We start from the raw sequence: 22,550 nt of genomic DNA, 5'->3' as shown, positions 1-22,550 counted from the left end.
ACCGTGACGTATGGTGACATATGACAATATTGTCATTGGACACATATGCTGAAGGCGCGTGCGGCGGTTTTTTGAGCACTTGAGTTTTGATGACGTATGAGGTTAGGGCAGCTGGTGTTAATAGGTTTTTTTTTGTCTCATCAATGAACGTGCGCGAGACTACCTAGGTGAGTACTTTTTTTTAATAAGTTTGTCGTAGTGTTTTGTTTATTGCTTTAGTATGGGTAGGTATATAATAATATTTTATATATAGAAGCGCCAATTTAAATATCTCATTTGACGTTTCGTTAACCTCATAGTTATAAGGTTTAATTTTCAATGCTGGCTCCCATTTATAATATGTCTGAGAATATCAAATGTGATCCATTAAATTGGCCTTACAATGGTAATGGTGATAGGTTGGTGGTGGTGGGTGGTGGTGGATGGTGGTGGCGCGGACAGTAAGCGCGGTGCCAACTCGCCGACCTTAACCGACCTTGAAATTCGTTCATAAATAATTATGATAGTTACTAAGTTATAACAAGCATGAAGTACGAAAATATTGTGTGAAAGTTTCATGCCTATTTTCCGCCAGTTATTGTCAATTACGTTTTATTTTTATAAAAGGGAATTAAGGTGGACATAAAAAATATCTTTAAATCAATACAGTCAATAAGGCGAGGTAAGAATTAAAAAAACAAATGAGTCAGTATTGCTGACCTACCGCATCGACGAAAACTTCCAAAATCTTAATAATCCATTTCTCTCTCCAAATCACCTCTTTACACAATTTTATCACTCAATTCACTTTTAATAAAAGCTATAAAATCACACGTGTTATGTAAAAAGCATAATATACATAATTAGTATTCGTATTATACAATATTCTCTATTATAATTTTAAGGCCGTTACTCCGCTCTCGCTTTAAGCAAAGCGCGGACCGCCCGCGTTGAAATCTTTTGTATGAAGCCAAACTCCCTACCGAGATGTATGAGGTATTAATATGTTACTGCTTCATTATGGCATTATTTTATAAGGTAATAGTGTCTATTACTTCAATAATATAAAATTTAATATTTTTTTTATTTCCAGAATCACAAAAAGCCATTTATTAAAGCTCTAAATTATTTTCTTGAAATGCAAATTTTTCGACGAGTAAAAGCTCAACTATGTAGCGTTATTCATTACTATTGTATGATGTAAGTATGTATAAATAAAAATAAAAATTCCATAGTAAAAGCTCACAAAAAGTCCCAGCATTATAGGCACCTACTACCTTATATACCAATTATTTCAATACGACTTGAAACAATGTCAATCCATCAGTTACATAAATCGAAAATACGGAATCGTAAATTCGAAATTCCATTTTCGAACGGAGTCGGTGGGCGCTAGGACAACACGTGCGTTCGACAGAGCGCGCCCGCGCCTCGCGCCGATTGGCCGTCGGCGCCCCACCCACTTGCGCGGGCGCGGGGACGCTGACTCATCGCAAGGAACAAAATTATTATTTCACAGGAATCCTTTGATAACAAAAAAAAAGTGTTGCGGAAAATTTTGAAAAATTAGACTAGGTTTTTTGTATGAGTTTACTGCGTCATTAAGAATGACTTTTATGGCTTTTTATTAATGACATAAAAATATTCTATAACATCTTTATTTGTAGAATGTAAAATATTTAGATATTTCGTTAGATTGCTATGATTTTGAAATTAATATTTTTGTGGATTGAGTAACTTTTATTAAGTATGAATTAAGTTTAAATGGTATTCATGAAAGGGATGTATCCTATTTAACCGACAAAGGTCCTAATGAGTTAATTACTTACTACCTATAAAGAAAGATACTTACATAAAAAAGTAAGTGTCTAACACTGAAACGAAACAAAAAACCACAAAAGACACCGGAAACATCAACCAGCTTAAAGTTCAAATCTCTAAACAACAAACAAACAAATTACTTAGACCTCAATTACAGAGCCGTCATAATCCAGTAACTACATTACCTAACGCGATAGCCGAATTGCATAATGCCAACCTAATGACCTAAACACGACAAAGATTCGAAAAGAAAAAACAGATGTGCGAGACCAATCGGGCGGTGAAGCAGGTAAGGCCTCCCACCACACCGACTCCGCCTTGGCACGGCCGTTCAGAGTCAGACGTACTCGCGCTACGACCGGCCGCGCTCATGCTAGGTGCGCGCGAGGACCGCCCATCGCAGAATGAAGTGGCTGTGCTTGATTGTGTTCACTGTTCTGTGTTTGCAGTGCGAAGCCGCTGGGAACAAGCCTCGGAGAGGACGCGGCAGCATGTGGTGGTAAGTCATGACCCATCTGTTTCTTCTTCTTTGGATTTTTCGCTTTGTGCTTTTAATGTCAGCCTTCAATGAAAGTGTGTCAGCCTCTTTCTCTTTCGAACTTACATATAATCGCCAATTTATGGCCTTAGTCTTAACATAGACTGCTAAGCCCAAGTCCTCTTTACATGCCAGCATAGTCATCTTAAGTCACACAAGTGATAATCTTGTCCAGGTCCATTCATAAACTTGTGTAACGTAATAGAAACTGTCACAGGTGACACGCGTAGTAAATCCACCAAGTTACTTTGTTGTGACGGAGTTATTGCCTTGCCATTTGTTAAATTCTTCGCTAAACCATGACAAGTTGACTTTAGTCGATGTTTATATTCTGTAACTTAAGTAGTTACTTATTTGTTGCTTGGATTTAGACGAGCAAAGGCCAGCGGCTTCACGGGCCTTTGCACTTAATAATAAACTAACTTCGCTTTAAGTTAGTTTCATATTTTAGGCGAACCATTTGTATTGTCAAAGCTTATTTTTCTCGTGATACAAATAACATTTATTCATACTGACATTGGCACTTTTCATACAGTGAAATTATTTCCAAAAGCAATATAAAATATATAGATAAAACCACAAACTAACAAACATTAACAATAATAATTGAGACTTCTTACTCGTAGAACTGTAGTATCTGTACAATTGTATGTGTGTAATCATACAACATAGTAAGAGAGTAACACTGTTAAGGCCAATTCTCATATAAACCCAGTGAAGATAATTAGCGAATCGTTAAAGAGGGTGTAAACATGTTCTCGAGAGATCTCCGATTGTACGCTAAAAGTTAATGGCCCAAATCGCGCTTACATTTTAGCGCTCACATAACTTTATGACTGCCTGGTGTAGTTGGTATCTGATGAAAATATATTATGGATATTTATGTACTTATGACAAAGTACTTATTTTATTTTAAGTAAAATTAATGGAAGATAGTATTAGAAGAATTACATTAATATGCAACACATTTTGTGATGGGGAATTTTCTTTTCGTAATAAATATATTTCTTAAATATATAATAATTCATTCTTAATAATTGATTTGTTTATAATTGACACTTCCGCCTCCAACACCGTATTAATGACTTAAATTACAATTTAATAATAAATTAAAAATTACATTTTAGTATCTGTATAGGTTAACTATATGCATGTATCTTATGTATTCTAAAAGTAGGTACAACGTTCAAGAATAAAAGTGTTTAAAATATTTTTTTATTAATACAACTTTTATTCTTGACGTTATACCTACTTTCAAGATTTTAAATGCAACAATAATTATGCTTACTTACATGTCCTCTGAATTTAACGCTTGTAAAAGTTACCCAGAAGCATGTCGACTTAGTTTGAGTGACAGGAGGCATCAAGTTTGTATTTATTCTTACTATCTCGACTCCTGGTATGCGACTTGCCTAATCCTTCACATACAGACCGATAAATCTATTAGAACGCTCTATTTTTCATATTAAAATATCAAGTTACTAACTAAATTAAATGTAATATATATAAATTGTATAGATAATTACCGTATACATCCGATTATAAATTATGTTCACATCGGTAAATCTAATAATATAAAACTGGTTTTGAATGAATTGAAAATAACTTAATAACATAATTTATATAATAAATAGTTTTTAAGTTTTTATATAATTACACTGTTCGAAATAATCGAAAGCTATAATTCTTTAAAGAAACTAAACTTACACAAACCAATCACTTTAAGTTCCAAATATAAATCACAAACAACAAACATAAACATTAAATTCAAATTCAAAATACACAAAGCAATAAACATAAATACATTTGCAATTAAAACCCTATCGTTCACGGTAACATCTCAATTCATTTATCGTACCAACAACATTAAATGGACAAGTCCATGCGAATTTGTAAAGAAACCATCTTGGATGGAAACGTAAAAACTTATTTACGACACTAATAAAATGGTTTGTCGTCTTAAAATTAGGATGTATGTGTAAAAATATCGTAAAGTCATGGAGTACTAAATAATTCGCGGTTCTAAATCCCGTCGGTGGTTTAAATCATGCGTTTATTATTTTGCCCGTTGATGTTCCGACGGCTTTATGCATTGATGTGTACAGTCATGAGTGTGTACAGTCAGTCATATCATGTACCCACTTTAGAACCCTGTCGCACTATCATATTATTATTTGACATTTAATGACACTTACGGTTTAATTTGTCAAAAAAGTTAATGTGACATGGTTTCAAAGTGTATACATACTAGTACTCGTGTCGTGACCGTACTATTATTGTCATTGGTACATTGTGTGTTTATTATTAAGTATATATAAGTAACTTCTTCGTTTTCTATCGTGTGGTTTGTGAGGTGGATTACCAACCCTATCAACCCTGGTGTCAGGTTTACTATTGAGCCGCCAAGGCCCCTGACATGGCTCACTTAACGACTACTAACTTACATCAGTAAGTAATAACCGGGACCAACGGCTTAACGTCCCGAAGCACGGATCATCTTTCTTTCGGACAATCCTATAACCAGACTAGGGATCATAAAGTGATTTTGATTCTGATTTTCGTGATGTGTCCCCCCCGGACTTGAACCTGAGACTTCCGGATCGTGAGCCCAATGCTCAAACTACTGGACCACGGCCGTTATATGTAAGTACTTTAAGTACATACTAGCATTTCTAGGGTCGATTAATTCTTTAAATACAAAACTATCAGACAACGACGCCCTGAGCCGAGGTTCGCACCGAACTGTTGTTTTAAATTTTGAACCGGGAGGCTCTCTGCGCTCCCCATTTGTACGGCGAATAGTTAATGTTATATACAGCAAATTTACCATAAGTGAAATAATATCATTTTTAATAACTCACTATCATTTTGTACTACCTAAAGTTATTATCAGTATCACAACTACTGATAGAAACAACTTGTAGCCGTTTATGGTATATGTATCTCTGAACTGTATACTTAGTCACAAATTAACCCTTTACTGCGTTTAATAATTATTGTGTCAATTATGTTAGTCAATATTTCCGTAATGTCTTGCTTGCTTGCAGCGGCTTTAGATTCCAACTTCTAAGGTAGATAAAGACACGGTTTGAATTCTTCCGCACACCACGCTTGTTGAGACTAATGTTCGGGTTTTAATTTAGCCTATTTGCTTCTACTGCTGGGCATTGTATTTTCAAGTGGATAATTGTAGATTTCCCGCAAGTGGCATTAACTACTCGGATCTGTTGGGCAAAGGCCAGTTCTTCATCCTTCTATCCTTCTGTTCCACTAATCTGTCCGGTAGGCATCAAAATCATCACGCCATCTTACGGGATGCAACCCGGTAGCTTAGAATAAGGAATAATACTACGTATAGAACGGCAACTCCCCGCTCTCCACCAGCCGCTGAGCTAGGTTTACCTCACCCCCCCTCGAACATAGTTTAGACTTGAATCGCATGGCGTCAGACGTCACACACACAGATGCGCGTGTACGTTAGTTAGGTAGTGAGCTCTGTTTTCCGCATTTAGACTCTAAGATGGCTCATTATGCGTGCTATTGTTGACTACGTAAGGCAACCTAACTCCTTTCAGAAGCGCAGAAGCCTCCTGGGGTTTCAGTTTCAGGCTTCGCGGAGGGATCCGATTCCTTCAAGGATTTGTACCCGTTGTGCTGACACTCCCGTGCATTCCAGGATTACATGGCGGGCAGTTTCTTCTGCATCCAGATACCCTCTACAAAGTGGGCCGTCCGTTATCCCTAAATTGATAAGGACAATGTGTCGTGTCTGTGTAAAATGAGGTTGTTTGTATGAAGTGTCCAGGATGTGCCAGTGGGGCAATATCTAATATAAAAAAAAATCAAAATCAAATATACTTTAATAACCTTTAACCTAAACCTAACCTAACCAACCTAACCTTTGTTTTTAACTTTTTTTTTCTTTAATATCCATGAAGACTAATGATCCTTTTTGCCTTGTCAGCTGCAATAGCTTTACTTGACATTTAAGTATTTATAACATAGCATCACACTTGTATCCCCAAAGGGGTAGGCAGTGGTGAATGGTATATACAAGTCTAAGGGGCGAGCCTATACTCATAAACCGGGTACAAGTCCTGGAAACCACGTGATATCAATTATCTATGACCTAAACCTGGTTGTAAGCTCCCCCTTATATTTTTTCTTTTTTTTTAAATAATTATGATGAACTGTTCGCTGCTGGCCGTCGCCCATATAAATGGACATTCATGCTAGAAAGATCAGTAGGTAAGTACTTATTCTAACATTTTCCACGTCGTATCTAACAGTTTCATGTGTTATAACGTCAGTCGCTATCGCGGCGCGGCGCGTGCGCACATTGCATTGTTCAAATAAACTTTCTCGCTACCTTGTTTGCATGATTAATTAATTTACAGTTCTAATGCCATAGTTACGGCTTCATAACAGATTTTTTTCGCTACTATTGTTACGTATATTATTATTACATATTTTGTTGGAGATTTTCATCAATTCTAAATAAAGCAGTGAGGTGGGGTATGCTCCATTACCTCCCTCGAAGGAGGCCTGTGTCCAGCAGTGGGACGTATATAAGTTATTTTTGTTATTATTGGGGGTAGTATGGAGCATGCTCCACCGCGGTGCTTGGTAGAACAAAAATAAATACGATTTAAGTATATAATATAACTTTGAATCACAACTGAGTTCGTGTTGTATGTATGTAGGTACTTCAATTCCCATAAGAACCAAGTTGATATTTACTTACTTTCACCGAAAAGAGAAAATGTTCTAAATGTCAACGACAAAATGTTGCTTGCGATATACTTTAGCGCGATAAATTTGTCTAGTTATCAAGAATATACTAATCAAAATATCATTTGCACTTGGTATGTGGGTTCTAATCGAATTAGGTATGTTACCAACATTACCAACTTAATGCTAGGCTGAAAGTAAAGAAGTACATCTCCCCCCCCCCCATTACGAATTGCGAGCGTGAGTTTACACAAATGTAAAAGTATATGCTGATAGAAGAAGCATATATAATGCCATCGTGAAGAGGTACGTCACTATTATACCTATACCATATGTATACCTTCCTGCAACAGAGCATAGGCCTGGCCTCAGTACTCCCGTCCTTAAAATGAAATCATTATTCGCCTTATTGTCAATCTAAGACTAACCACCAGATTTAAAATATACCTAGTCACGAAACGCCACGCCATGATAGAAGTCCCGCGGGCGCGGCGCTAGTGTCGCCGATTCCGCATAGAATTATTATGACTTGTCATTTAGTTCCATTAAAATCCGTGGACTTCGTGGACTATTATTATCAACCTGGTAATGATACCTTTAGTATTCGTTTTGTAATAAAGCGGTATCAGTAAATTACGCTCTCAAATTTTCAATACATTTAAAACATATAAATATTTAAAAAAAACTGTCAAACAGTTCTCAAGATTTGTCACTGGTAAAAAAGAAATCGCGACACCGAACTAATTCGTATGCATCTCCCGTACTCCATATTACATTACGACAGAATCGCGTGCCAGCTTTAAGACATCTCTGATAACACTGGCCACTATTTTAAGAACTCTTTAAACGTTTAAACTCTTTTTAAAAACATAAATAAATGGTTGCAATTAAAACAAACAAATACGGGCAAAAGAACACTCTAATTTTTAAAATAAATATTTAAAAATAATAATTAAATACTTATAGGAACGATTTTGAAAACGGAACAGTTGCATCGGACGCGAATATCTCTGGCGAAAAACATGGTGTTACAAAGAAGATGGCTATTTCCAGTTATTATTTCTTTACAGTGTATTTCAGACTGCATGTTATTTTTTTTTTACTTGTTTCATAGCTTTAAGGAAGACCTTTGTAACCTGGTTTTCCGTGTTGGTTATTTTGACGCCTGGCATTGGCAACAAATTAAATAATAACGTATCTACTTACTACCTAATTCTTATGCGGGACGCGTGCGACGTATCAAGACGTTCGTGAATTGCTAAAGATAAACTTAATTTTTTACTTATTCCATTGCGGAAACTTGTTGACGTATTTATACGAGATGTTGTTGAGGTTTTTGTGATTTTGATTAGATTGTTGGACTTGAGCATTTTTCCGTCGGAAGAATCATAGTCTTATCTGTCGACAATTTAATAATAACATTATTTTAATCAAGCAATTTATGCTTTAATCTACAATCGCTGAATGCTTTCTTTTTGGTCAAGTATACCTACTTATTTAGTTTTCTTCTTTCGTGTGGGTTGTGAGGTGGATTACCAACCCCATCAACCCTGGTGTCAGGGTGTTACTTACTTAGTAAGTGCAGTACAGTGTGTTCTTATAGTTTCAGGGCCAAGGTTTTAAAATCCAAACCCTGTTATTTAAATATTGCGTCTGGAACTCTGGGCCGCTGGAGCTTAAATCTCAATCTCCGGTCCGCATCACTCGCGGTATCGCTTCTATGAGAGCTCAATCTCAAAAGCACAAGAAATTCTTCATTAAAAACGGTCTGTGGAAACGTTTAATTACCCGTATAGAGGACGTCCAAGCCTTAAAAGACAATATTTGCTATTTTGACACATTCACACAGAGTTTATCTCTTTCCAAACATTACGCTTGCCTGTGAAAGCCATTCACGTTTTTTTTTTACCTCGAGGACCTCGGTTCGAGTCCCGTATTTGATTTCCTACCAACGTGACAAGTGCAAAGGACTCTATATGGACGGCAAATATGGACATCCGTGGTTTTGTTTTTAAATATGTGGGTGTCAATATGACGGTCGGACTGACTCGCGCACCCACAGACGGATTAAGATCGTTTAGGAGATTGTCTGCAAATGATACAGATTTGAAACAAAGGTCAAACATTGACCCACGCTGCCAAAGAGGTTTGTCAACACGCGCTAATAGAAAATTAGTCACACATTTATAATACAATTTTAAGTAGCTAAAAACATAAATAAAACAAAACAGTATCCACCGCATCGAACGTTAATATTTACTTAATTTATTCCGTTCTACTTATTAGCATTATTAAACGCGACCACACAGGACATAGGCAAAAAATTATATTAAAACCAGATTGAAATAAATTCATAACAAAAACTGACATGGACGTCATATTAAAGATTATGTTGTATCAATTTAATAAAGATCTCTAATATGGTAGTCGCTTGTGACGAAATCTGTCAGACTAACATACTGGCCACATAGAATGTAAATTAGGTTTAATGTCAGTGCTAAAATTTATAATTAAACAACTGACGGACAAACGATTGCGTCAGGTGATACAGTGACGTAATTTATTATAATTTTGCATATGGCTTTCTGAACTCTACGATGAAGACTAAAGTTTAAAACCAAGTAAGAGCCATCTCCATAATTTTTTGAAGGAAATGAGAATTTCCGACGAACACGTTCATATTTACGTAACACTCGACTACAAAGAAAAGCAAATAGAAAAGTAATACGATTTCGAGCGCGGGCTCACGGGCGAGAGTGCTCTGGGTTTTTTGTAGGGCCGCGGTCCGGTCCGGTCACCGGCGCAGGCGCAGCCGTACCGTCAACACGCCGTGATCTCGATCGCTCTGCCTGTTTACCCACTCGGCCCTCGAGAATTAATGCGCGACGCAAATATTTATCTAAACGTCTGCGGATTGACAGTTCGGTCGTCAATTGTTTGTTGTCTTTACCTTTTCAAATGAGCATTTCATTTCGAGTTGCACCCTTGCCTTAAGTGGCGTTCATCTTTTGTTTGTATGCGTTTTTTTAAGTTCCCAAGCGTCCGGAGACAGTACAGGCAGGCATTGTTTCGTGAGACGGTGGCGAATATCCGAATGAGCATGTACTGCACTATCAAACCTGTGAAAAGCATCTTCAATACAAAACTGAAATACTTTATGAACACACACAGGAAAACAATGATACAGGTAAAGATAATAATAGGCAGGTCTTATTGCTAAATCTTGACAATCTTTCGAGATAAGAGACTGATACTTAATGCGTTATACCTAAATGCTAAATAAATATAGTGGGTTAGGACAGCAAAGTTTTAAATCAATTTTTCTTATAAGTACCTAATATTGTTATTTTATTGTTTTGTAGATATACATACCTATAACAACGTAATACCCTAACCCTATAGCAATGCAATACATGTAGAAAAGAGAGTAGAAAGTAAGAGAAAATACTATGGAAGGATAATGAATGAGGATTTGGTTGTTTATGGTAAGAATTTAGGATTTTTTTTAAATATAAAATGGTCGTCTATTATTAGATTCGGGTCGGATGTAAGGGCCATTTTTTAATAGGTTAAAAGGAGAAAATAAAAGTAGTCAAGATATATAAATATCCCTTTTAATTATCCCACATAAATAATATCGAATTTGGAATTAAGAGTCTGTATTGTTTCAGGGGCATAGCGAAAGCCGGTGAGCCGAATAACCTGTCGCCGCTGTCACCAGGTGTGTTGTACATGGACCCGGCGGTGCACGCGACCCTGCGCCGCAAGCAACGGCGGTTGGCGCGAGAGAACCCGGGCGTTCTAGCCGCCGTAGCTAAAGGCGCCAGCATGGCCGTCGCCGAATGCCAGCACCAGTTCAAATACCGGCGGTGGAACTGCTCCACTAGGAACTTCTTAAGAGGAAAAAATCTGTTCGGCAAAATCGTTGATAGAGGTGAGTACACAGCTTATATTTCCCGTATTCGCGGTTTCACCTATCCGACTTGTAGCTGAAAATCATGCGATTTGTTCGAAAGCGCAAATACTTGCGCTGAGCTATGACCGATCGACTGCTGCAGCACACATACATACCTGGCGTGTGTTAAACATTTTGTATGTGGTGTGTATTGTTGTTGATTTGTATTTTATGTATGTGTGGCTGTAGACCAAGTAAATGATTTACCTATCTATCTATATTCGTCCCACTGATAGGGTCAGGCCAGCCCTCAGTCAATCGAAGGGGAGTAGGGAGCCTTCTAATACTATGATCATATGGTGGAGGTTTTTGGGCTAATAGCCCATCCGCCAGAAGGCCACCTAAAGCCTCTGACTTGGCATGACGACTATTTCCACGTACCAATAGCCACTACTGACGGTTTTCTGAAGCACAGAGGAACTCAAAATGAAAGCTACATCACCTGACCAAAGACTGACCGCTCCCCAGATTGCTCAACTTCGTTGATCGGTATCAAACAACAAGTACAACTGTAACATTAAATTAAAAGTGATAAATACCCTTAATTAAAAACCAAACAATTGATAAGGGTTGACAAGTTAATACTCGAGTCACGGTGATTCTGTCGCCGATCCATAAAAAGCACAAAAAGTTATTTAAATAGCGATTTTCAAGAACACGCGTCACCCGTTGTCTCAATTTTCGTATCGCAAAACAAAGTGAACAAAACATTAAAAAGAAGTTAAGAAGATAAGCTGTAAATGCTCTTCCAGAATACCGAGGAAACAGATTACGAGGTATTGAGTTGGCTTTAAAAAATGAAATCGAAACTGTCCTTCAATGAAGTTCCGCGCAAAAAACGTCTGTACAAAAAGGTTTATGTTTTGTACAAGCGCCCTAATACCAGTTACAAAGAGTGGCTACAAATTAAGTGATATCTTTAGTTGGCAACCCTTTTAGAGATGTTATCTGTCCCGGCGAGGGTAGCGCGCCGGGGGCACGTATAAAGGGCTCATCAAGATAAAGCATCCTGGATCAATTACATGCGGCCGAGTGACATTCGAGTTCCCGTTTGTCGATGCCTCTTTTTATTTTATTTATGTTTTCGAATGTATTCCTTTTTTGAATCAACTCGGAATTAATTTATAGACTGAGGTTTTAAACTTTTTAGATTCTAGTGTGAAGCTTTGTAGTTGAAGAGTAAACTTAGAATAATTGCACAATACTCTTTTGTTTGTGATAAAAATCTTAATCCGATTTTATTTCCGCTTCGATGGCTCTGACACTGTGTAAAAAAAAAGGAAAAACATACTTTATTCTATAAACACTATTCACAATTGCGCCTACGTCGAATCCACTTAGTTGATCTGAATGGATGTAGATTTTATCAATAGATTAGATACAAATCGGCAAATAGACCCCCATTAGCTTCACAATACTGGTTTTACTTCTAAATTCAATAGGCCTGGGGTATTACTTAGAGATTGCATAGACTGCTATTAGAGGAGTTATGCCTTTCCTAACTACTAATTTTCCAGGCTGAATAAGAGTTGTGGGCTAAATAAAGGTGCACTTTAAAAAATTAAAATGTTTTAATACACTCTCAAAGTTGCAAAGTTATTTTACGGGTGGAAAAGAAATGGAAAGTTCTTGAGTGTGTAGTACACGGTCGAGAGTTGATTGGTTGGTGGGTTTTTGTATGGAGTTGGTAATTTTGTAATTGAAATCAGTGCTGGGCTATCTCGGGTGTCCGATTTCGATGCTTTGTGCACGATACGGCTTATTATGAGCCCGCGAACATCTGGCCGGGCGACGAGCATTATTCGCTATTATAGCAAAAACCTTCGGCAAAAACGGACAGTTTTTGTTATTCAATTTCTCAGGTTTATACACACGTTTTTATACTCTTTTAAAACATTATTAATCGTTGAGAGCGATTTTATTTTTAATCTTAAAAGTGTACGAAAGAGTATCAACAAGACATGTGGATATATAGTGGTCGTCAATTCGTTTGCCTAGCGTGGCGATTTCAGATCCTTAGAGACAATTCAGTTGAGTGTTCTTGAAAAATACTTTTGATGAGGTTTTTATAACAGTAAAGCGTAATAGAACAATCTTCTGCTATAATATAGTTAAATAACAAAAAGCTCTCCGTAAGATCGGAGATCAACGTGCCCGCATTAGGGGGTTATCTTCAAAATTAAGAGCGTTCGTTTCATATCTTGCCCTAATTCGATCTCATTTCGAATTCGAACGATATCGCTATCCGCCGGCTTGTACTGTTCATGCGCTCCGGTTGTTGACCGCGAGCTTCAAATACGTTAATGAATTGTGCAAGCGGTTTCGGTAAAAGATGTTTCTATTAGTTCGAATGCACGAAGTACTCTCGAAGTTATAGTACATAAGAAAAAAGTTTAAGAATAGGCACCTTCCGTATGAGTTTTCCGCACCTACGTTCCAAATTGTTAAAAAATACGTTCGCACATTCAAATTAAAATAGTTCTGTATTGAGATCAGCTGACTATAATTTATGTTCTTTACAAAATATTTTTATTACATTTCCTATTAGGTTAGACGTTATAAAATATTGAACTTATAAAATATTCATGAAAAAGTAAATTAGTAACAATTTAGCAATTAGATTTATATGTTTACCCAACATTAATGTTTATCGTAAGTAATAAAAAAATGTGCCCGGGTCGATTGTAGCCGCAGGCATCTTAGCAGAAGGAGGTACAGTCGCCCACTCAGTGCTCGCTACGTTAATGCTTTATATCAATACGGCAGAGTCTATATTACTAGTGGATGTTCTACTTAATGGTGTACTGTACCCAGCGCGTGAATGAGCAGGTAAATCAAAATAACTATTATCGGACTAAGCGTTCCGTTCCAACTTATTTATGTAGCTAAAATAACGTAAATCCCCGAGACAGAACCAATTAAGTAAGTAAAGTTCATTAACAAGAATTACTGTGTAATTATTCTTCAGTTACATTTTCTAGTAGTACGTACCTACCTACAGAGGAGCAACGTCACTGGATAGAGAAATAAAATACTGAAACGCTCCCAATAAAGCACTCAAAGCACTGACAGTCGTAAACCCAAACGCCTAGAGCGAATGTATGTATTGATATTTTATTCAAACGTCCGCCGATAAAAGCTTAGTGCGTTTTTCTAAATTAAAAACCAGATATAGCACGAGGAGCTCCGGACCACCGCCGTAATAATTTCACCTGATAAAAAGAGCAAGGAGATTACGAAATTTATGTTATATGCGTGTGCATTTAGAGCATATTACTTTATTAAGGGCAGGCAGGGCGGGCGCATCACGCGGCCGCGGCATATTACCGGCGCGCCGCAAATATCCACGATAAACTTTTTAATACATTGCAATTACGCTCATTCGAGAAACGCATAAAAACCGACAAGTGATCGCGGCGGGAGCCCAGCGCTACTCATTACCGAGGAAAACGTCGCAAATACGATCCTAAACTCGCTTTTGAAAGGTTCATCAAATTCCACAACACGCTCAATAGGGCTGTCTCGCACCATAATTACAGTTTGGACTCACAAAGACCCCCCGGATGGGACACGAATAATTACTAATTTACACGTCGACACGCCATTGACACGTCGGACGCGACATCTCCATCTTATTGTGGTGAAACCTCAAGGATCGTATTAACACAAATGATGACAACGACACAATGGTGCGGCCTTTATTCGTCCCGTCATTGTCATAGAAAAATATATGGTCGGAGGCCCCGCGGCGCGCCTGCGCCCTCCTGCCGCGTAGTTCAGCGACGAGTGCGCATGCTCACGGAAGCCACGTTTACACCTAACGCTGCTCCTAATGGCAGGTAACTTGGCCAATAAAACCCGACCTTTTTTCAAAATATTTCCTGTTTTGGAGTGTTTCGTATGTGCCCCCGAGATTCCGACGTCGTGGGTGGATAAAACGTATAAAACGATGGACATCGAAAATAAAACAGATATAAAATGCTCTCGACGAAATATTTAATGCTCAATTAGATAAGCGCTTTGGCGTTTGAATTGTTTTTGAGATACACGCGTTTTGTGAAATTGAAATAAGGCGATTATACTTGGATTATGGTTCGACGTTGCTGCGATGACATCCAGTATACAGTCGTTTTTACCGAGCGAGCTTTTGACGTTCGCCATTGCCTTTTTATTGTTTGTGGACAGCTCACTTAAAACGAAATTATTTTCGGTGTTTTTTCCAAGTTTGAAAACAAATGTCTTTGTCCATTGTGTGAATGGGTGTGGAGGCCGGGATGGTAGCGGTGGTAGCTGGCCGCTTTGTGCCACTCACAATGAGTGATATACGAGCGACGTAAATTTGAATTGTCGCAGAGCAGCCTCGGTCGCGGACTCAATGTGAAATTATCACCCATACACGGCATAACGAAAATGAATTATTGCTTTTTATTGCCCATCCCTGATGCGCTTTTATAGCTAAAATTACCTTCACCATTCAACCATAGTCCTGTTTCTGAGTCCTTAATAACTTAAGTTGCAGGCCGTTCTTAGTCCACCGAGTGATTGTGTGGGTGTTGTCATAGCTACAGAAATAAATTATCACAATCTATCTTATCATTATTGTAGATGCAATGTCATTAACTCTCTGTAAAAACTGTTTTAAAAATAAATAAAAGACATAATAAAATGACTTCATCATAGATCGATAGAGCAGTGCCCACGAGAGCGAGTGCCAAACCGGCCAAACAGCCTATTATAAAACGCGTGATTTATCGATGTTTTGAGTAATTACGTCTCATCAAATTTGAATAATGTAAGTCGCCATAAATAATAAGGCACAAGAGGCGCGACGCGAAACCATCATAAGTCAATCCTTCAAATTAATCTTATGGAAACACCTCGGCGTGATGACTTAATGCGGACAGGAACATATTTAATTAGTGCATTAATTTTGAATTATTTAATGGTTTGCCGTGCGAGCCAGGTGTTCGTCAAATGTCAACAGTGATTAAGTTTTATTTTACTGAGCAGCGGCCGACGGTCGGCGGGCGGGCGCGGACGCTGCTTCAATTTACGGCTTTTTGACTTTTATAAATTCTCAACGCCTCGCCTTAACTGCCAATCCGTCGGGATGGAATTATCGCTCGCCGCTCGCGCTGTAAACCCACTTCGGGACCATTTATTATACGCACAGATAATCCACGGACAGCACTTTATTATCAGTTATAATAATAATTTACTTTTATAGATCGACATTACTCATGTTTGTTCTTATTTGACTGCGATTTGATGGGGCAAAATTGCCTTAATAAAGTAATGGCTCACCATAATTATGAGTATTATTATGTTAAGCCGATGTAGCGCCCGAGTCGGGAACTAATGGCTATTTGTGTTAGAACTGTTGGTGCTCGCCGTCAGATTGGCGTTGTTTGGCCAGTTAATTAGGCCCAAGGAAGGCATTTACATTTTATTAATGCCGTGACTAATGCGAGCTCTCGGATGAAGCCTCCTTACATCTGTCATAATTTTTCTACGTCGCGATTTATTCGCAAAACGCGACAATCGTCTTTGTTGTCCGGAGATATCGATGGCCGGCCGCGCAACTCGAATAAATTATTCATTTATTTAAACTCGTATAAATATTTCGTCTCTTATTAGAACAGAACAAAGAGTCACTACTGAATGATGTCAAACAAGTTAGGCTCGGCCGTGAATCATCGATCGATATCGAGATACGCTTTCAACATTCTCACAGACCAATTAAAAATTATTTTCGGTCGCTATTTATATTCCTAATTGGTTTGGTAATGGCGTCCCGTTAGGATGGCAATAGGAGGAGCGGGATGGGAATCTCAGCGGGCCTGGGCTGGCATCTGGCGGTGGGCAGATGTGAGCGCGGTGGAGCCGCACGTGGCCGCGGCACCCACCTGGCCGGCTCCCCGCCGTCAGACCACCGCACTGACTCATTCCGCGCAACAGCCGTGAAGCCTCCGCTGGTTTATAGCCGACGATAAAACAATCGTTTAAAGAAAGCTCGTGAACTTCGCAACTAGCCACCTGTACTTGACCCCGCCACACCTGCCCGGACCAGCCGAAAGATATTTTACGAGTGTTATTTACGCGTGCCATATTTAATTGGCCCGCACCTATTCGTTATAGTTAATGTGAGAGAACGTTTCCAAGTCATTATAGAAGATAAATGCTCGAATGCGACCGCTCTCATTCGTATCTACAGGTACCTTGAATTAATTTCATCCGAGCATTGAATGATGGCGAAATTGACATTAAAATTCCTGGTCGAACGTCTCAAGTAATTGCTGAATAAAATACTTTTGTATAACATCCCAAAGGGAAGCACAAAAAGCGAATCCCGAGCGAGTTGCTGCGGTGTGCGCCGTAATTTATATCGGTGCACGATGACAACTCAATAAAAAAATGATTTCATTTGCTTATTGAGTCCTTAATAACGCTGGCGCGGCTTGCGCGGGCCCGTTCCACATATTATTATTATAAATAACAACAAATACGCGTTCCTTATTATTTTTACATCCTTGGGGTCTGTTCGTTTTTTTCCGATGTATAGCGAGCGCGCGAGGTGGCCGGAAGCCCACCAAAGGCGTGCGCCCGCGCAGTATACCCCTAAATGAATGGCATTAGCCGGGGACGTGACACGCGATTACACTTATGTGTATTAGAGCGGCGTTAATTGCTTATTTTATTTTACCCGAGTATCCCGCGATTATAATCGAGCTTCTTACAGTTTATAGCCTTTGAGGAATTTCATCGCAGCCTTGAGTCGAGAGCATGAGGCGAGAGCGCTTAATGAGACGGGATTGCGCCAACAATAACCGAGTTATTAATGCGCATTATGCCGTAAAATTACAATGTCTACGCAGGCGAATTAATAACGAGATAATGTCGAGACACGACACCCAAGAAAGTTTATGTGCGTTTTTAGACGAATGTAAATTTAATAATTTTGTACGGCGTTCATTATTCATCGGGCTCGGGTTATCCGTTAATAATATCGTCTCGGGCATGGGGTACCTACTCGCGTAGACAAAGGGCTAGGCTATCATATTAATCGTTAAAAGTACGCGGGCTATTAAATCGATATTAACAGAGAGAATTCGATGCGCGCGCCCCACCACTTGTAATGATCAAATTTATAATCTCTCGGGTAGGTAAGAGGCACTTCTTTTATTTTCAATCGTCGAGATATACCCTCTCTCTTTTAATTGTATTTTATGAGTATTTGATTCTAATGCCGGGCCATTAATTATTTATAGTATTCGATACGGGACGAGAGCATCGATTTATGTATTCGTCCGGTCGAGATGAATGGGCACGATGCAGTGATCGTATTGTTCTTAACCCTTTATTGCGTGAATATTAACTTAATGATCGAGATGACTTTTATTGTAACCTCTCAATCGGGAAATGTCAGCTGCGTGTACCTCGCAATATTAATTTAGCAATATAAATCGAACGATTCAATAAATAATTATCCCGATTTGAGCTTTAATATTTTTACGACTATAAAAAGAGTTTTGTCCGTGTACCCTAACAATAACATTTGATTAAAATACGAACCCCTCGGTTGTTGGGACGAATTAATTATCCGAATGCCAAACGTGCTTAACTGAGTTATGTAATCAAAACATACCAATTTTGAGTTGGAATATTTGTTCAAATACTTTTGATATGTTTTTATCGTTTTTTTTAGTTATCAAAAAAATCAAAGTTCCTTTTTAGAAATTATTTTCCCCCCGCTTCTGTCCAATAACCAAAGTATTCTTTTATAAAATAAATTGAAATTTTTGAGTTTTGAAAAGATAATTTAAACATGGTTTCCATTGTCGCAGGTTGCCGCGAAACAGCGTTCATCTACGCGATCACCAGCGCGGGAGTGACGCACGCGGTGTCTCGCGCATGCGCTGAGGGATCCATAGAATCTTGCACGTGCGATTATTCTCATGTGGATCGTACGCCGCACCGCTCCCGCGCCGCCGCCGCCGCCAACGTCCGCGTTTGGAAGTGGGGCGGTTGCAGCGACAACATCGGCTTCGGATTCCGGTTCAGCAGGGAATTCGTTGACACCGGAGAACGAGGGAAAACATTGCGGGAGAAGATGAATCTGCATAACAACGAGGCTGGACGAGCGGTAAGTCAGAGTTTCTATGTTTCTTTAAGAAATGATACAGCTCCACACAGTCATTAAAATATCATAATCATTCCAAAGAAACCTATTTGTTTACGTCAATGAACAGTATTAAGTGTACTTACATTAGTGCTTAAACACTTACGTGCGACCAGCATGCGAGTAGCTTCAACGGATGACATCACGTGCCACTTAAAAAGACGAGCAATCATAACAAAACAAGTAGCCGTCGGTATCAGCCGCAGTGATGATTGGTAGCTAACAAACCGATCCATTACTGTTTATCCAATCACCACTTAGACGGTAGCACCTCATAAAATAAAACAGCTCACAGTTATCGAGACGGCCATTGTCAACGGCCGTGTTTACATTACCATTACGGGTGACGATCGATCGTGAGCCACTTGACGTGTCGCGTAAGTGTAATATTAATTATGCGCCGGGCGGTGCGCGCGCGCAACTCGCGGCCATTCGTCGCCGCGCGCCCTCCCACTACATTTGCATCCGATCCTTCCCAAAATCCCACCAGCAAGCACCTGGGGCCTGCGAACCACCCAGACACATCATTATCCAACCGCTTAATTCCTGTCACGACACTCGCTCTGGGTGTCCACCTGATGAATATTCACAACATTCCACCGATTGTTTAACACATATTTGGACACTAGGCTGTATAACATACTCTCCTATCTACATGTGAATGAATAAATACCTTCGACGATGTTCTACGAAGCGCCTGCGCTTGGCATAGGATAATATTGACTGTCTCCGTCCTCACGTCATTTATCTACCTTCTAAGAATGATGAATGTCCCTAGAGTATGATTTATGATCACGCCACGCGCGGTGACGACCGGCCCACCTCCTCACGATTTGTAACAATTTGCTCGATCGTGAGATGCGATCGATGGAGTGCGCTTAAAAGATCATCGATCACCTGTATCGACGCTTATCGAAGGAATTTAAAGATATTTGGACATCATTATAGACCTCCTGTTAAGATAAATCCCAATGAATTTATTCAATGTCTACAGTTGCTGGGAACTTTACGGCAGAAAGGATCGGTTAACTGTATTGGCTTTAATGGTTGGTTTTGTCCACAGCACGTACAAACGGAGATGCGTCAGGAGTGCAAGTGCCACGGTATGTCTGGCTCGTGCACGGTGAAGACGTGTTGGATGCGGCTGCCGAGCTTCCGATCGGTTGGTGATTCGCTGAAAGACCGCTTCGACGGCGCGTCGCGGGTGATGATGCACAACGCGGATATTGAGGCGCCAGCGCAGCGGAACGACGCGGCGCCGCACCGGGTACCGCGCAGAGACCGCTACAGGTTCCAGCTGCGGCCCCACAACCCGGACCACAAATCCCCCGGCGCCAAAGACCTCGTGTACTTAGAGCCGTCGCCGGGCTTCTGCGAGAAGAACCCGCGGCTCGGCATCCCCGGTACGCACGGGCGCGCCTGCAACGACACCAGCATCGGCGTCGACGGCTGCGACCTCATGTGTTGCGGCCGCGGATACCGGACAGAGACCATGTTTGTGGTGGAGCGGTGCAACTGCACCTTCCACTGGTGTTGCGAGGTCAAATGTAAACTGTGCCGTACCGAAAAAGTGGTTCACACGTGCTTATAGGCCGGGCGCTCGTACCCTGTACATAATGTGATCGAGTAGAAACTACGCTTGTGTTGGACGGTTGTGATTGTGATTCGGACACGAGGAGGGACCTGTTTAAAGTACTCCGACGCAGATAACGGACCGTGTATATAATCGCTTCACTTTTTCTTCTATCGGAGTCGTCGAAACCGTATCTCATGTTGACTTATGTAAATAGTTCTGTATCACTGTTTATTTCTTCTCTCTATGCGTATAATTGATCCGGTGTGAAATTAATATAAGCTCCTACTCGTTCGGTTAATTTATTTGGCTATTAAGTGCGAACATGTGATCTAGTAACTTTATTTTTTGTGGACACTGCCGTTGGGAAACTAATGAGACCAGTTTAACGTCGATATATTTCTGTCAGCCTGTCATCCCTCGTTTACAATTCCAATTGGACTTATTGGTTTCCATGCGCAGTCAGGTGTATAATTTATTTATTTTAGATATCGTACTTATTATATTCGAGTGGCTGCGCGCGGAGACACCTACGTGGATGCATTACGACTTTAAATGGTATTTCTTAATATCATTTCAAAGTTAACATTCTTTTAAAGAAGTCGTTCGTTAACGACGACAATAATCGTATAAGCTGTATAAAATACTTTCTATTTTATAGAGGTCCGCGTCGAGTGCGCGGGCGCATAACTGTTTTGAGATCCAAGAGCGAAATTATCTTGTAATTATAATTTTATATTACAAAGATCGGTAATGAAATTTGTGGCTTAACAACATTTGCATAAAGTGTCTTCTTGGGTGTCCGCCGGCGGTGGCTGGTCGCGGCGTTATCAGTCAGTGAGTAGCGCCATCGTAAAAGTGTCCCACATTACGAGATAAACGCTCTCGAGAATTTTAATTAAATATTAAACGAATTAAATAATCAGTATTATATGTATAATATTGTATGCGTGTTGCATTTGATATTCCAAGATAAATTTGCACGCGAACTTACTTGACACTTGCTATACATTTTATTTGTTTATTTGCGAGTTCATTTGCGGTATATTGTGGTTAAAGCATGTTACTGGTAGTGGTAACGTTGTATTTTGCTGCTTCGATACAATTTTATCGGAGGGAGACAGATGTTGTCGGGAACTGTCGACGCTTTGAGTTTGGACTACATTGGACAATCTGTTAAATTTAAAATTGATCTATAATAATAACACGACGACTTGAGATGAGACGGTTTACTAAATTTTTAATTTGACTGGACGGTTAGGGATGCTGCACACTTTTTCGATTCGGTTTGTTTATCCAACTAATAAAGCCACACATATAAGATTCTACGTTTATGACGGCTGCGTAGGTATGTGCAGATACGGCCCTATTTTATCTAAATATGTTAGATTTATCTATCCCAAGTGTACATATCGATTCATGCCGTATAGAATATGTGTATAGCAACCCTAAGCCGTCGTTACCCGGTTTGTTATACTTACTAAACTATTAACCTTGACGGTCCAAATTCCACAGTTTGCCGATGGGAAGCAAGCTTTATCGTAAAGTATATCAATGTGTATGATACTTGATATGTGATATAAAATAGTTTAGCCAGTAAGTCTTGCTAGTAGTGTTCTGCTAAGCTTAATTTTGTATCATATAAAACGGCAATGAACATAATATTTCAATACGTAATCTTTTTAATGAAAAAAATATTTATTAACTTTGTTTTAATTTATTTTATTTTACTTTAAAATAGATAGTCTGTTTTAAAGTGAAGTACCCAATTATT

The 22,550-nt window shown here is 39.3% G+C and overlaps 1 protein-coding gene across 1 annotated transcript; it reads left to right on the top strand.

Moving 5' to 3' along the window:
• The first annotated feature begins 2,152 nt into the window (after window positions 1–2,152).
• Window positions 2,153–21,679, top strand: LOC126370571 (protein Wnt-1). Its single transcript, XM_050015519.1, has 4 exons — window positions 2,153–2,299; window positions 10,741–11,003; window positions 18,869–19,167; window positions 20,267–21,679. The coding sequence occupies exons 1-4, from the start codon at window positions 2,205–2,207 to the stop codon at window positions 20,792–20,794; spliced, it is 1,185 nt and encodes a 394-aa protein (XP_049871476.1). The 5' UTR covers window positions 2,153–2,204; the 3' UTR covers window positions 20,795–21,679.
• The last annotated feature ends 871 nt before the right edge of the window (window positions 21,680–22,550 follow it).

This window comes from Pectinophora gossypiella, chromosome 1 (assembly GCF_024362695.1).
Source record: "Pectinophora gossypiella chromosome 1, ilPecGoss1.1, whole genome shotgun sequence".
In the NCBI taxonomy this organism is placed as follows: domain Eukaryota; kingdom Metazoa; phylum Arthropoda; class Insecta; order Lepidoptera; family Gelechiidae; genus Pectinophora; species Pectinophora gossypiella.
This window is presented reverse-complemented; position numbering and strand designations above follow the sequence as displayed.